The sequence below is a fragment of the Oxyura jamaicensis genome, chromosome 2 (assembly GCF_011077185.1).
Source record: "Oxyura jamaicensis isolate SHBP4307 breed ruddy duck chromosome 2, BPBGC_Ojam_1.0, whole genome shotgun sequence".
Lineage (NCBI taxonomy): Eukaryota > Metazoa > Chordata > Aves > Anseriformes > Anatidae > Oxyura > Oxyura jamaicensis.
In genome coordinates this window covers 11,334,950-11,348,639 of record NC_048894.1, presented here as the reverse complement: position 1 = coordinate 11,348,639, position 13,690 = coordinate 11,334,950, and the positions used below count along the sequence as shown (strand labels likewise).

Here is a 13,690-nt window from a genome sequence, read left to right as displayed (position 1 = left end):
GGGTGGGAGGAATGTTTTTTCCCCCGTTGTTGCTAATCTGCTGTGGTTTGATCATGATGTAGCACAAGGGTAATAGCTTTTGAGCACAGCCCCCTACTTTCTGCTGCTGAGGATCAAATGGACACCACACTGTACTGCTGCAGGGGGACTGGCAGGTTTTTACATATCTCAGCAAAGGTGAAAAAAATCCTGAAAATCCTTCAGATTTGTCCCAGGGAGGCTACATTTTCAGGAAGAGATATGAGGAGTACACACAGGAAACATATTATGCACATGATGAGCTTGTGCAGGCACCTCCTGCGTAACGCTTCCCAAAAGTGCCACTTAGTTATTTTTAGGTAATGTAGGAAGTTTGTACAAGCCAAACACTGTAACACCATTTTCTTATTGCTGCTGTAAAGCTAAGCCTGTGCTGGCTTTAAAATAGCTCACATGGACAGGGTAAGCTATGTTTTCTGAAAAAAAAAAAAAAAAAAAAAAGAAAAGCAAATTTCACTATTTCACTGTTTTCAGGAACACTGTGCCTAATCCTCTCTTGGGTCAAACACTCACTCCAGTGATAATGACAGCAACTTCTTTCTTTCTTCGTGTATACAACACATTGTAAGTGTTACTATTAGGAACCTTCAAAAAAAAAAAAAAAAAAAAAGAAGACAAGAAGACAAAGATAAACTACTTTGCAATCATCCATACCTCACTGTTCACTTCTAGTATAATGGCACAGATCCCACTAATTTCTATAGCACACAGGTAGCTGTGTACTAATTAGGCATTTTAAAGAGCTTCAGTGATTTGCTCTGAATAAGCGGAACTTTCTATTGTGTTAACAATAAAATAGACATATAGGAGAATGCTAGGAAAGTAGAGCAGTGGTTGGGTTATCCCTGCTAAATGAGCATCCTCTGCGAGCACCCTGCCCAGACCATGCTGTATCAGTAGGCAGAGTCCCAGCAGCTGAAATTGATTCAAATCCTCCTTCACATTCCTTTAGGTTTTCTTTAGAAATGGAGCCATGGCAGGTTAACTGCAAGTGCATTTTAAACTGGTGGTTATTAACATATAGACAGTACTAATGTGGTTTATGATCCATAAACTAATGCTGGAAAAAAGGTACTGAAGGCCCTAGGTACCTTTGGATTGGCATTTGGGGTACATTAATAATCACTCTCCAGTGAAGACTTTACCCTGACCATGAGAGAAAAGGATCACCCTATTCATCCCAGAGGTCAGATATACCTAAAAGTGTAAGAACTGTCATATGGGATTAGAAATAGGATGTTTAGCTCTGTACACTGTCTTCAACATTTGCTGTTAGTGATGCATTTAGAAAAAGGACATTTAAAGGGTGATCCTCCCCTCAGTATATCTTTCTAGCACCCAGCAAGGAATTTACTCAGCTGGAGTTTGCACCTGACTCATCATATTTCTTATAGGCCAACAGACCTGTCTAGTCCTCTCCAGAGCCCACTGATGCTTTTGATCTCAACAGCAGTTAGGAGCAGGAGTTCAGCGATTTTGTGTGTTGTCAAGAAGTTCACCCTTTTGTTCTTTCAAGTCTGCTGTCTCTAGGGCTTGGAGTGTACAAAACAGTGAATAATCATTCCCCGTTCACTGCCTGCTTGCCTTTCACGATGCTACAGACCTCTGCCTGTCCCTGATCTTTAATCATTCTATCCACACTACACTACAACATCAAGGCAGACCATCACTAGACACAAATACTCACAAGTCTGGGGTCTACAGGAGCATATAATTCCTATGACTGACATTGTGCAATGGTGCCAAATGCATAGATGTGGTGCATCTCCCTTCTGAAAGTGCGTAACTCTTCTCAGTGCCAGCAGGGAGATCTGATGGTGATGGTCCCCAACGTAAGGATCTCAGACACAGCAAAAGTCATGTGGGATGAGTCCCATCCCACGATTCAGTGCTTTGAAGCATGTTCAGTTATGAGCCTTTTGGTCAAATCCCTTCTCAGATTGCACAGTTGAGATATAGCAAGGACCATGCTTGCCAGAATGCAGGGAACACCCTCCTCCAGCAATAAAAGCCCCAAGCTATCTCACACCAGCAGACATAGGAGAACCAAACCCTCTGGTTTTGTTTTGAAAACTGTATCTATTGCCCCCTTTCAGATCTCTCTCCTGCTTAAAGCTAAGCTTTAGGCTGGTCCAAATTCATGCATGTACTTAAATCCATTTCTGCTTGGGGCTGCCCATGCTTTTTGCTGCACGTGCTCATTTGCCAGCTTGGACATAGAACATCAGAGTGTGAGCATCATCTAAGTCAGGGCATTTGAATAATTTCCCTAATCAGTGAGAGTTGTACTAGAGGTGCATGGATTTCACAGTTATTTCAGACAACAATGCGAGCAGAGTATTCATTTTATTTATTCAAAAATGACCTCTCCCTCTTCCCTTCATGCTCCCCTTATCTTACGTATTACCAGTAGCATGGACGGTGTGGAAAATAGGATATATATCCAGCTTTGAGGTGGCATATATATCAGGGGCCAAGGATGGGCATTGTTTCTAAATGCTGGCATCTAGACAAATGTAGTTGTCCGTGCACCCTCGGTAGCTCATCTTCAGTATCTGACTGTGGTGGACAAACTGCCAACTTATGGCTGGAACAGCCACAGGCAATGGCAAACACCTTTCAAAAATGTTCAGTCTCCAGCTCAGCTCAGCTGTACTTTTTGTGCATAGACAATGTTTTCCTCACAGAGTGGTGTTACACACCAGTAAATCCTAGCAATATCGTTTTAAGCAGCCTGAGCCCTTTGAGCTGGTGAGGAGGGCTACAGCTGCAACAGAGAGATCAGAGCTGGTTTCCCTTAAGTAGACTTACCATAATGACTTATTTCATGAAGATTTAAAACTATATGTCTGTGTGCTTGCATCTAAGAGAGGAAGGAGTGATTTCTGTTGTTATCTACAAGTTTATTATTCTAAAGTCAGTAATATAAACCTAGAAATCCCCAGCAGAAGAGTTCCCAAACCTCTGTCATGGATTCAATATGTGTATGAAAATGTCATCTTGCCTGCAAGAGAAAAACTGCCCTACATCACTTCTGATGTAGTAGCTGACCTTGGACAAAGGTATCATGGCTCTGTCTCCCAGGTTCATGCCTACTGCTTCTGATTTAAAATTTTTCACTTTCAAGTATGCCAGGAATTATGGAGGTCAGTTCTTTTAACCTCTGCAGTTAATGTAATGTAGATGAACAGCAAAAACATACTCTAGGTAAGCAGGTCAAACAGCTAGATATTAAAATGCAGAATACAGGAAAATAAAAATTAAATCCTACCTGTATTGTGGAACATGCATTGGTAGCAATCTTGTGTTTGCTAAACATTTCTAACAGCAGTAACCTCCTGTTTCAGACAAATCTGTTGAATCAGAATTGTGCTATGCTACAGAGACTGCAATTTTTTTCTTTCAATATCAGAGCTTATCAATTATGTACTGCCCCTTGTGATTCAATATTAAAGATGCCAGCCAGAGTGAAGATGCCACCTACTACCTCTGCTTTCCCATCCTCCCTGGAAGTTGGCTTGGCAGCAGAATAACCTTCAACAGGAACAATATTATCTCTTCAAATGTAGCGTGGAGTATCGGATGGCTAGTTCTGCAGAGCCCTTATGACCCAGAGACATAGGCAGTGTCATTATTAGTGATGCATTATAGTTCTGTAAAGCTCTTGATGATGCAGACTCTCTAGGTTAACTCTACTGTGCATAATGACCAAAAGGAGAAAATCATGAAAGAGCAGACAGAAGATTGAGGAATAGTGCATAAATAAATACATTTCACTAACTGCTTTCTTCTCTCCTATTCAATTACTGAAGCAAATACAAGACTGCAATGTCTCCTCTTGCTTGTAAAACTGCAAAAATCAATGAATAAACTTATCTGAGGACATATTACAGTGCAGAATTATTTTTTGAGATCTTACACAATAGGTTAGAATCTATTGCCAAAAAATTTGTAATATGTTTCTTTTTCCTTTTTTTAACTCTGTCCCCTTACAACTTTATTATTATCCAACCTTTAATCATTGGAGAACCATATTTTATTATAATTACTTCCAAATGTGTAGAGAATGTGTTTGGGGAACTCAAGAGCAAAGACATTACAAGAGATAACAGGGCTGAAAATGATCCACAGTTTTGCATTTTCCCTGTGTGTATCCTCTGACTTACCCCTTTCCTTTTAGTGCTCTTCATTTCTAAAATTGCTTGTGATTGTTCTATTACAGCTGCTTACTGTATTTATCTTATGTAGTTTGGTGTCATTTGCCTGCTTTGTCTGATTTTCACAATAGAAGTACATGTGCCACCATTAGAGAGGTAATCTCATGTCTGCTATACAGAGGTCTCATAAAAGGCACATTTCAAAGACCTCCTATTTCAAAGATACCTGAAAGTATAAAGTAATTTCACGTTGTCTGGCTATTGCCAGATATCACACAAGTCCATCAGGCTTGCAGGCTTTCTGAGGCACTCACAGAGTTCCAGCTTCTTCTGTTTTACATGATGCTATGACTTTTGGCCGGTTGCAGCTCCTACTCAGGTCTATGAGGAACTGAGCTGTGTCCTGGTATTTCAGGATGAGGTCCTTCAGAAATCTGGTTGCCCTCAGGGACAGTTGCAGAGATTTCCTTCACTGTGATTAGGCCGAGACATGCCATGCATCACCTTCACACACACCTAGCCCTGTCCGCCTATCCGCAGTGCCTAACCTCTAGAAGATTTGTGTTTATATCACCATATTTTTTTCACTGCTTCAGTGCAAACACTCTGTTGGCCAAAAGCTGAGCTAAAGAATTTCACGGACTGAGTTTAAGACAAACAAGTAATGTTTACTTTACGTTGCCATATTTTTGTGATTAAGGTATGATGCTAAGGTCACACATTCTTGTTCACAAATTTATGGTGCTCTGAATATGAAAGAAAAGAAAAAAACACCTGGAAAAAATACAATAAGAATTACAAATAAAAATAACCCCTGAGTTTTCTTATTCAGTGGTGCATAATCAATACAAATTCTTTTCAATCCCGAATACAGTGTGAAGCACAAGCTATCTTTCTTGTAATGCTTCCTGACTACAATATCATTATGTACCATAACTTGGTCTGTAAAAACCTGCTAGGTAAGAGGAGAGAGGAGGTGTGAAACACAGACTCAAACTCACTTCCTTCAAAAAGATGTCTGACTTGAAACATTTCACCTTTTTTTTTTTTTTTTAAAAAAAAAAAGACCCTTTTTTTTTTAAAAAAAAAAAAGGCAAGCAAGCAAAGAAGTGTATTTAGAATGGGTAGAAACAGGAGAAACAGAGTGGAAAATAAATGGCTGGCCAAAGTCACTGCCAAGGCAAATAGAGCAAAGTTAAAGCTGGCGTCCCCTTCCCCCTCAGATCAGAACTTCCATAAATAGTGTTGTGAACTCAACGAGAAAAGACCACATTATCCTTGTGTCTTACTTAACCTGACCTTTTAAATGTCTTATTTCCAGTTAGGCTGGTTCAACGATGTCACGTTTTATACGGCTGAATGCCAAGTGATGAAACTTTTCTTTTTCTATTATGTATTTCTTTTTCTTTCCTTCCTCACCTGTCTTCATTCTCTCCCCTTAGCTTTAGAAAGTAAAAATTAACTAGTCACTAAGACCTTAATTTGTCAGTCCATGTTCTGCCTCAGCAAGGCACTTCAGCACACTTATGGAGCTCAGCAAGCAACGTCAGTGAGACACAGACACAGGCTGGAAGTGCAGTGAGCACCCAAGGGTGTTCAGGAAAGGGAGCCGCAAGCCTCAGACCTGCAAATGGGCTCTCACACATGCAGTCATGCCAGGATTTTTATTCAGGTCCAAGCAGTGAGCTGCTCTCCGTGGAACAATTTGCATGAGTGCAGCCTTATCACTCTGATGAGAAAAAGTCTTTTGATAAAAGTGCAACTCATCGGGACACAAAGGAGGTTTTTAATTATGATGGTTGGTTCCACATAATTCTCTGCAGGCCCCTGTGCATCTGTCAGCACAGCCTAAGCCTGGGCTGCAGCAAAGGCACACTGCTCCAGCAGAAGCTCCTTGAGGCATAGACGGCTGTTCACCTCTTGTATCCTTGCAGCCAGCTTGTACATTAGGGTAGAGAGGAAGCCAAACATGGCCGTGGCCCTGCAGAAAGGGGAAAGATGATTCTTTGTCCTCTAAGGACCTCCCCTCTGCCTGGGACTCATGCATCCTGCACAGGTGGCATGCTCATGTCTGACAACAAAACATGGAAAAGGCTCCGCAAGCAATGCTGGTTGGAATGCAGCAGGCAGCCAGGCAGTGCTCTGAAAGGGATCAGGTGCATCGCTCCAGGGATGGGTTGCTTCACGGGTTGATTAAATTCATGTTTATTTCCCCAACTTGGTCTCTGCCCCAAGCAAGGCACAGGAGGGCTGGAGGATGCATCAGAGATGCAATACGTTTAAACAAAATCATCAGAAATGACAGAAATGTTCTATGACGCTTATTTAGATATAAGCACATTTTCTGTCTCATTCAGGACATCAGTGAGATGAATCTCCATTCTCAGTCATAGATCTGCTGTAGCAAAGAGCAGCACGAGCACTGCACAAGAGCAGTTTAGAGCAGTGATTCATTGGCACAACAGCAGCAGAGTGCTCCCCCCACAGCTCCCCATTGTCATTTCGTACCCTTCCCCCATCACTGTAGTGCTTCCTAGCAGTCACTCTCTCCCATTGCTTTCTTTGACATAGATCATCCTTTACAACAGTAATCACTCTGGTCATGATGCTCTGGCTTCTCCTTCTCTGATTTAGATTTACCTAGAATTTTTGTAATATTAGTTGTTGCTGATGCAGGAGCTAAGAGTATCTGCAATTGAACCTGACAGAAAGACTCTCACTTATTAAATTGGAATCTGAGGCCAGACCAAATTACTGTTTCAAATGCTAGGAATGTCTTTCTGATCATTTTTTAAGCTGGATTTGTAATGTTAGCAACCAAAGAACCTATGGTGTGAGTAGAACTGGTCAATGTATTCATAGCAAATAAATTATTCAATGCATTTGCCCATTTTTCTATTTGTGATTCATTTGTGAATCATTTCTGATTTCTAATAATGTGTTCATAAGTATTCGCACACATGGATTATAGAAAAAAAAAAAAGCCTCAGGGAGCTTTGCAAACTATTCACTTTTCACTATAATTATCCAGTGTGAATAGAGCATTTTATTTAAATCACATGGCATCAGTTATACTTTATCTTTGAGTGATGTAATCTTTTTTAAAACAGAAGGCTATTGACTAACAGAAGTAGGACCTTAGGAACAAATAATCATTCAGGACATGCAGAGAATCTGTGCTATGACAAGGAAACCAGCCAAAAAGAGGACAAGCAAGGATATCTATCATTAACTTCTTTTTTCTTTTTTGGCTATTTTTCCAGCCTCAGGCATGATGTCAGCTGCTCTGATGACAACTGTAATGTGAGGTTTTTTCTTTCTTTACTGACAGGTACCAGCAGTGCAGAAGTAAAGGAAAATCGAAACATTGGCAACCTGGAGGATCATCCAATACCCTCTAATGAGAGGGCAAGAGGGGGAACACCTAGCAGTAAGAGAAAAAGACCTTTAGAGGATGGCAATAATGGCCATTTCTGCAAACTCCAACTCATCTGGAAGAAAGTCTCATGGTCAGTGACACCAAAGAATGCTCTGGTCCAGCTACATGAACTTAAACCAGGTTTACAATACAAAATGGTTTCCCAGACAGGTCCAGTACACGCTCCAGTCTTTGCTGTTGCTGTGGAAGTAAATGGACTTACGTTTGAAGGCACAGGGCCCACGAAAAAGAAAGCCAAAATGCGTGCTGCGGAGCTAGCTCTGAAGTCATTTGTTCAGTTCCCCAATGCCTGCCAAGCTCACTTTGCCATGGGGAACTGCATCAACCCATCCACGGACTTTACTTCTGATCAGGCAGACTTCCCAGATACTCTGTTCAAGGAGTTCGAACCATCCACACACAGCGAGGACTTTTCAGTCTATAACCCGGTTAATAACGAATTGCTTTCCACCGCTTATCGCCATGGGCGCTTACTCTGCCATACGTTGGACCTAATGGGCCACGGTAAGCAAAACAGGCACAAGATGGCCTCCAAAGCGGAGAGCGAGAAGAACCCAGTGGTGCTGCTAAATGAGCTGCGGTCAGGCCTGCGGTATGTCTGCCTGTCAGAGACCGTGGAGAAGCAGCACATCAAGAGCTTTGTGATGGCGGTGCGAGTGGACGGGAGAACATTTGAAGGCTCAGGACGTAGCAAGAAGCTGGCCAAGGGCCAAGCAGCGCAGGCCGCACTGCAGGCCCTCTTTAACATTCGGCTGCCCAGCCACATTCCCAGCAGGAGTAAATGTCACCATTTGCCACAGGTGAGAGCTCCTGGGTAGCCACCACCACGCTGGAGGAACTCTTTCAATTAGTGCGATCGGTGTTGCTGTTACTGCTGTTGTGCTATCAGATGGCTCCTCTGACGTTATAGCAAGAGCAGTGCCACAAAATAGCTCCCTTTTCATAGAAAAAAGCATGTATCACAGGCAAAAGCTTAAAAATCATATCCTAAATCTTTGGGAACAATTTGCCAGCCCTTTCCATATGAGGCATAGATGAGAGGGCAGAAGGTAGGGCAAAATGTCAACATTTCAATTTGGTAGAGAGAATGATAACATTGACACATGCAGAAAAAGCAGGTCATCTTGTAATGCTGCCTCTTTCTTGATGTGGTTCCATAAACAAAGGGATGTCCCATATTCTTCTTTTAGAATTATTTTTTGCTGAGGACAGAACCATCCAGAGGAGATAGCAATGACATGGAATGTGCCTTTGTTAGAGCAAACTCTCCTGACAATTCTGTCACTAGAAAAGTTAAGAATTTTTGTTTTCTATAGTATTACATTTTTTGTTTTGTCCCCCCACCCCCCTTTTTTTTCCAAATATACCTCTAACAGGGAATGGTGAAAGCTCTGAAATTTTCCTGGCATAAATGTAGATATTACTGCTGTATTCATACAGAAAATACAGATCAGAAGTACACGCTTAGGACATCAAAATTTCATAGTTGGTTATATGCCAAAGGCTATCTTAGCATTACTCAGACTTGTGTCAATTTTCTAGGTTCAAAGGAAGCCAGGATTTGCAGACACTGAGAAGCATTATATGGGCTCAAGTGATTTCTTGGTTTGTTTCCACTATCATAAAAGGTTTGATCCACCAGCACCAGGAGGTGATCTACCACCACAAAGCTCCCTTTCTGAAGGGAGTTGTTAATGTCCAGGATTTATTGCAAAGCACTGGGAGCTCTAAGAATTATTCTGCTGCTGGCTTGCTGTGAGACCTTAGGCAAGTCATTTAAATCCAATATTCCTGTAATAAAAAATGGGCATGTTATATGAAAGAACACTTTAAGATCCTTAAGTAGTGTGTAAATGCAAATTGTTAGTAGCAATTTCCATTAACGTTAGTAAAGATGTTCATTAGCAAGACTGAGTTTGATAGGAGATGAATTCTTTATGTGACATGATTGCCTACAAAACCCAGGAATTTTATCTGGTGACCCGGAATTTTCCTTCCTATGTTTCCAAAAAGGAAACATGAGAAATGTGAGAAATTCTAAAATACATTGTAACCCTCCACTTCTTTCCCTTTAATTCTGGTCTATAAACTCCATGCACAAGTGGGATACTAACATAATTTAATGAGTGATCTTCACGGACTGCTTTGCAGGCATTTTGGAGGTTTTGGCCAACCTGGCAGTTCTGTTCTCCCAGTACTCCTCTGAAGTATGGATGAGATTAATTGAGAACTCCATGCTGTCTCCTACCTTAATTAGTTCTGGTTAAAAAAAAAATGTTTTGAGGAACATGTCTGTCCTTCCCCATGGAAACCTAGCAATTGGATATAAAGAGGAATCTCGCTGGGTGGATCAGCAGGTAAATACCATGCATTCACCAACAGATAACTTGATATCTCATATTCTGAAACTGCATGACAAGTACCACTGTTTTGATTCCTATCTCTCAAATATTTCCTGGTTACTTGGCTTCTTGGTATCTTCCATCCAAATATCACAACTTACCTGGATCCCAGATTGTTCACTGTATAATACATTCTTCATTGTGTATTCTCTCTCTCTTTCTTTTTTTTAAGGCTTTTTCTGACCTCCTTACCTTCGTTTTCTCACTGTTCTGGAAGTATAAATGTCAGTGAAAAGGTATCATCAAACTTTCTCTGACAGTATTTTTAAATGATTATATATTGTCCAACTAAAAGATTAGTCAGGCACTTTTAATGCCAGCACTCAGCACATTAATTGAGAGAGAAGCCTTAACACTGATTTCTTCTGACTTCCTTACTAACTTTTTTCATCAACAGACATAGCGACCATGACACAAAACCTGAATTTGTGATAGTCGGTTATGTTGTAAGCCAACTTCCACTGACACCAGCAAATGTATTTCCACTGACTTCCTTGGGCACTAAATACAGAAGCATCTCTACTTGTTCCGGCTGTGTTACGCAGCATCTCATCAAGTGGCTCTTTGCTCACTGCTCCAGTCAGTCCATCTGGCTGTTTTGTCAGTCGAAGCAGTGGTAACTGTATTGGAAAGAGTGTTGTTCACATTGAGCTGTGGTCAGAACCAGCTGCCTTGAAAGTTGTTTCAGCTCCTTCCTATCTCTCTGATCTTCTGTGAAACATAATTTCAAGGACACATTTCAAGCCACATTTTCAAAGCTATGCCTTCTTCTCATTTAGTAAGTTCAGCTTGTTTTGTGTCCAAATCTATTTAAAAGCATGAAAGCACTCTGAAACTCAAACAGCTTAGGGACAGAATTTGAAATGTTAGGAAATACAAGGAGTAACTGTTCTCCTATGTAGCCACCACTCTTTTTTCTTTTTCTTTGTGTGTGTGTGTGCACGCTCCATCTTATTTGTAGGATATCAGATGAATAACTCATGGATAGTAAGGACAGGCAAACTAGATCAGTTTCACCCATATTGTAACAGTTTCACCCATATTTTGAGTATTTTGTAGAATACAGGCATATATTTATCTCTGTGGTTGTCCTTCCCAAATAATTTGTGTGTCTCTGCTCCTGTTCCCATTGCAGCTATCAGTGGCTTTAGGAGGGCAGAATTTGGCCTTTTCTGATTACAGCCTGACTGGAAACAGGAAAAGCCAAAAACCTTGTAACACTGGTAGCCCAGCTGTGCTGAACTTAAGGATTTGACTTGGTCCAAGGAAGTGTCAAAAATTTCACATGTTCTTATCAGCTGGAACTCCAACTGTTGACATTTGTGCCTGGCTCATCAAGGCTCCCAGGGGACCTGGTGTTCCTCAGCCTGGCCCTCAGGCATGCTCTCAGCCTGACAGCCACTTTCCCTGCTGACCAAGGGAAATTCAAGGTAAAATATCAAAAAAAGGCACTGTTTTCTCCAGTCTGTCCTAATAGGTGCTACCTACAAGAGGCTTCTTCAACTGCCAGGAAATGTAGAGCGTAGATGTAAAGTCCTGCCATATTGATCTCTTCTGATTCAGGCAAAGCAAAGAAATGCAAGAACAGCAAAGCCAGAAATAGATGAATTCCCTGGGGCAACTAGAGTCAAAATTGGTTCTTCAGCTGTCTCCCCTGCCCCTCTCCTGCCAATGCTGAAAACCCACCATGAAATTTCGAGCGCTTTACACTGACGGTGTTTTTGTAAAAGAGTATCACTCTGCCTCTGATTTTCTTCTCTGTGATTGTTCCACTATGTATTTGGTCTGCCTGCAAAATTATAACCAAAAATAAGCAACACTTCACATTTTATGCCAGGAAAAAAAATATATATATATATATATATATTAACTCAAAATTTAAAGCCAAAATAATCCAAATTGTGACTTCATTGCAGTCCTCAACGGTACTTAGATCCACTTCTGTGATTCACGTACACGTACAATGATGGCTGGGGTTCCGAGCTCTTGACCATGTATAAAGTGAATAGGAGGTAGCTGAGATTATCAAGGGACAATCTGAAATGATCACAAGATTTGCCCATCAATCTGCCAGCAACTGCTCTTCCTCAAACCAGATGTCTTATCTGTGTTAGGCCACCGACGCATGAGGTAACTACTATTGATGGTCTGGGACTGGGCATACCATGTTGATCTGAGTAGCCAAGGAGGAGCCCGGAGAGCTGATAAACTAATGAAGAACGGCAGAGATAAAGTGAGTCATGAGAATGGAAAGTACAATGCACCACTGTGTGCCTTTTCTAAGTCACTAAATAATTGTTCGTTTCCTAGCATACTTGGTCTGAACTCAAACTGTCTATCAAATAGTATGTGCTTTCTTCAATTATCAGCTTTTATGGAAGTCTGACAATTATTTCTCCCCACGTTGTTAGCTAATATTCTTGTAATCCAGAATGGGAGATGACACCGAGGAGTGCTGACCATTAGAGCCAGCCCTAATGAGTCTGCACTGTAGATAACTGTGCTCACACTCCCAGACTTTCTGAGTGCCGTGCACTCATTTCAGGAGATCAAGGTGACCCCCAACTGCATCTGACCAGTTTACAGATTGTTTTTCTAATCTTATAGTCCGTCTAATCTATCTCACTCAGTCTAAACAGCATTCTTACTGCTGTAGAGCAAAACCATTAATTAATAATAGAGGGGTGCTTGGATTTCAAATGGACCTAAATTAAAAACGAATAGGTGTGAAAATCACATTCACTCTGCTTTGAAATTGCTTAACACTGCTGTTGCTGGTTCACATCATGAGCCTCCAGAGCAGTCCTTGCAAATTTATTTATTTAAATGAAGCCTCATTATGACTTGCATTTGTGTCATCAGAAAGATGCAAAGTTTTTTCTCCTTCTGCAAGTAAGGTTAACCATTTGAATCTAGTTAAATCAATTTTTCAAAAGTGCCATTTGCAGACCAGAACAATCTAATATTCACATTGCACTGATTCTTTACCCTGTGAAGATTGAAGACTCCTGCCAGCTAACCACACTATCACCTCCGTGAACAATGCCACAGGAAGAGCAAGCAACACGTCAGGGAAAGCCCTGTACCCCATGCCTCTTATCTGCTTCCCTCCAAAAGCTTGTTTCTCTGGCTTGTAAAAACTTCATTTCCATTCAGTATCAATTGTTCCTGCCTCCTTCACTTTATTTCTCTAACTATCCTAATTTGCCAACTTCCTTGCTACCGTGCCCTCTCACCTGTGTTGCAATTAAGCCAGTGCTGAGGATGGCAGTGATAGATTTGACTGTGGTGTGAAGAGGGGCAGCACAGAACTAACGCTGAGTTTTGAGAAGCTGTTCCAGTGTGCTGATGTGAAGAGCTTTGTCTCATCGAGTGACCAAGTACATTTTTATAACTGTTTCTGTCTCCTTCCATGCGACAAGAAGCAGCTGATAGGTGTGTGTGTAGCTCCTGACAGTGAGATGCGAGAAAGGGAAATGGTGGGGACCAAAGAAATGCCTCTACAATACTAATATTGTTTGATTTTCAACCATCTGTTTCTGACTGCTGGTGGGGGAAGCTGTTTTTTATAATCAGAGCAGCGGGCAGTCAAGACACTTATAGGATTAGAGTTTCTTAAGAAAAACAAGAGAAAAAAAAAATTAGAGGCACAG

The 13,690-nt window shown here is 41.2% G+C and overlaps 1 protein-coding gene across 3 annotated transcripts in view; it reads left to right on the top strand.

Annotated features, from left to right (window-relative positions):
• Positions 1 to 13,690, top strand: part of ADARB2 (adenosine deaminase RNA specific B2 (inactive)) — a 311,256-nt gene that overhangs the window by 201,724 nt on the left and 95,842 nt on the right. For all 3 annotated transcript variants that reach the window (XM_035317251.1, XM_035317250.1, XM_035317252.1), the window contains one exon: positions 7,528 to 8,435. In XM_035317251.1, the coding sequence (XP_035173142.1) occupies positions 7,528 to 8,435 (908 nt within the window). The remainder of the gene's footprint in view (positions 1 to 7,527; positions 8,436 to 13,690) is intronic.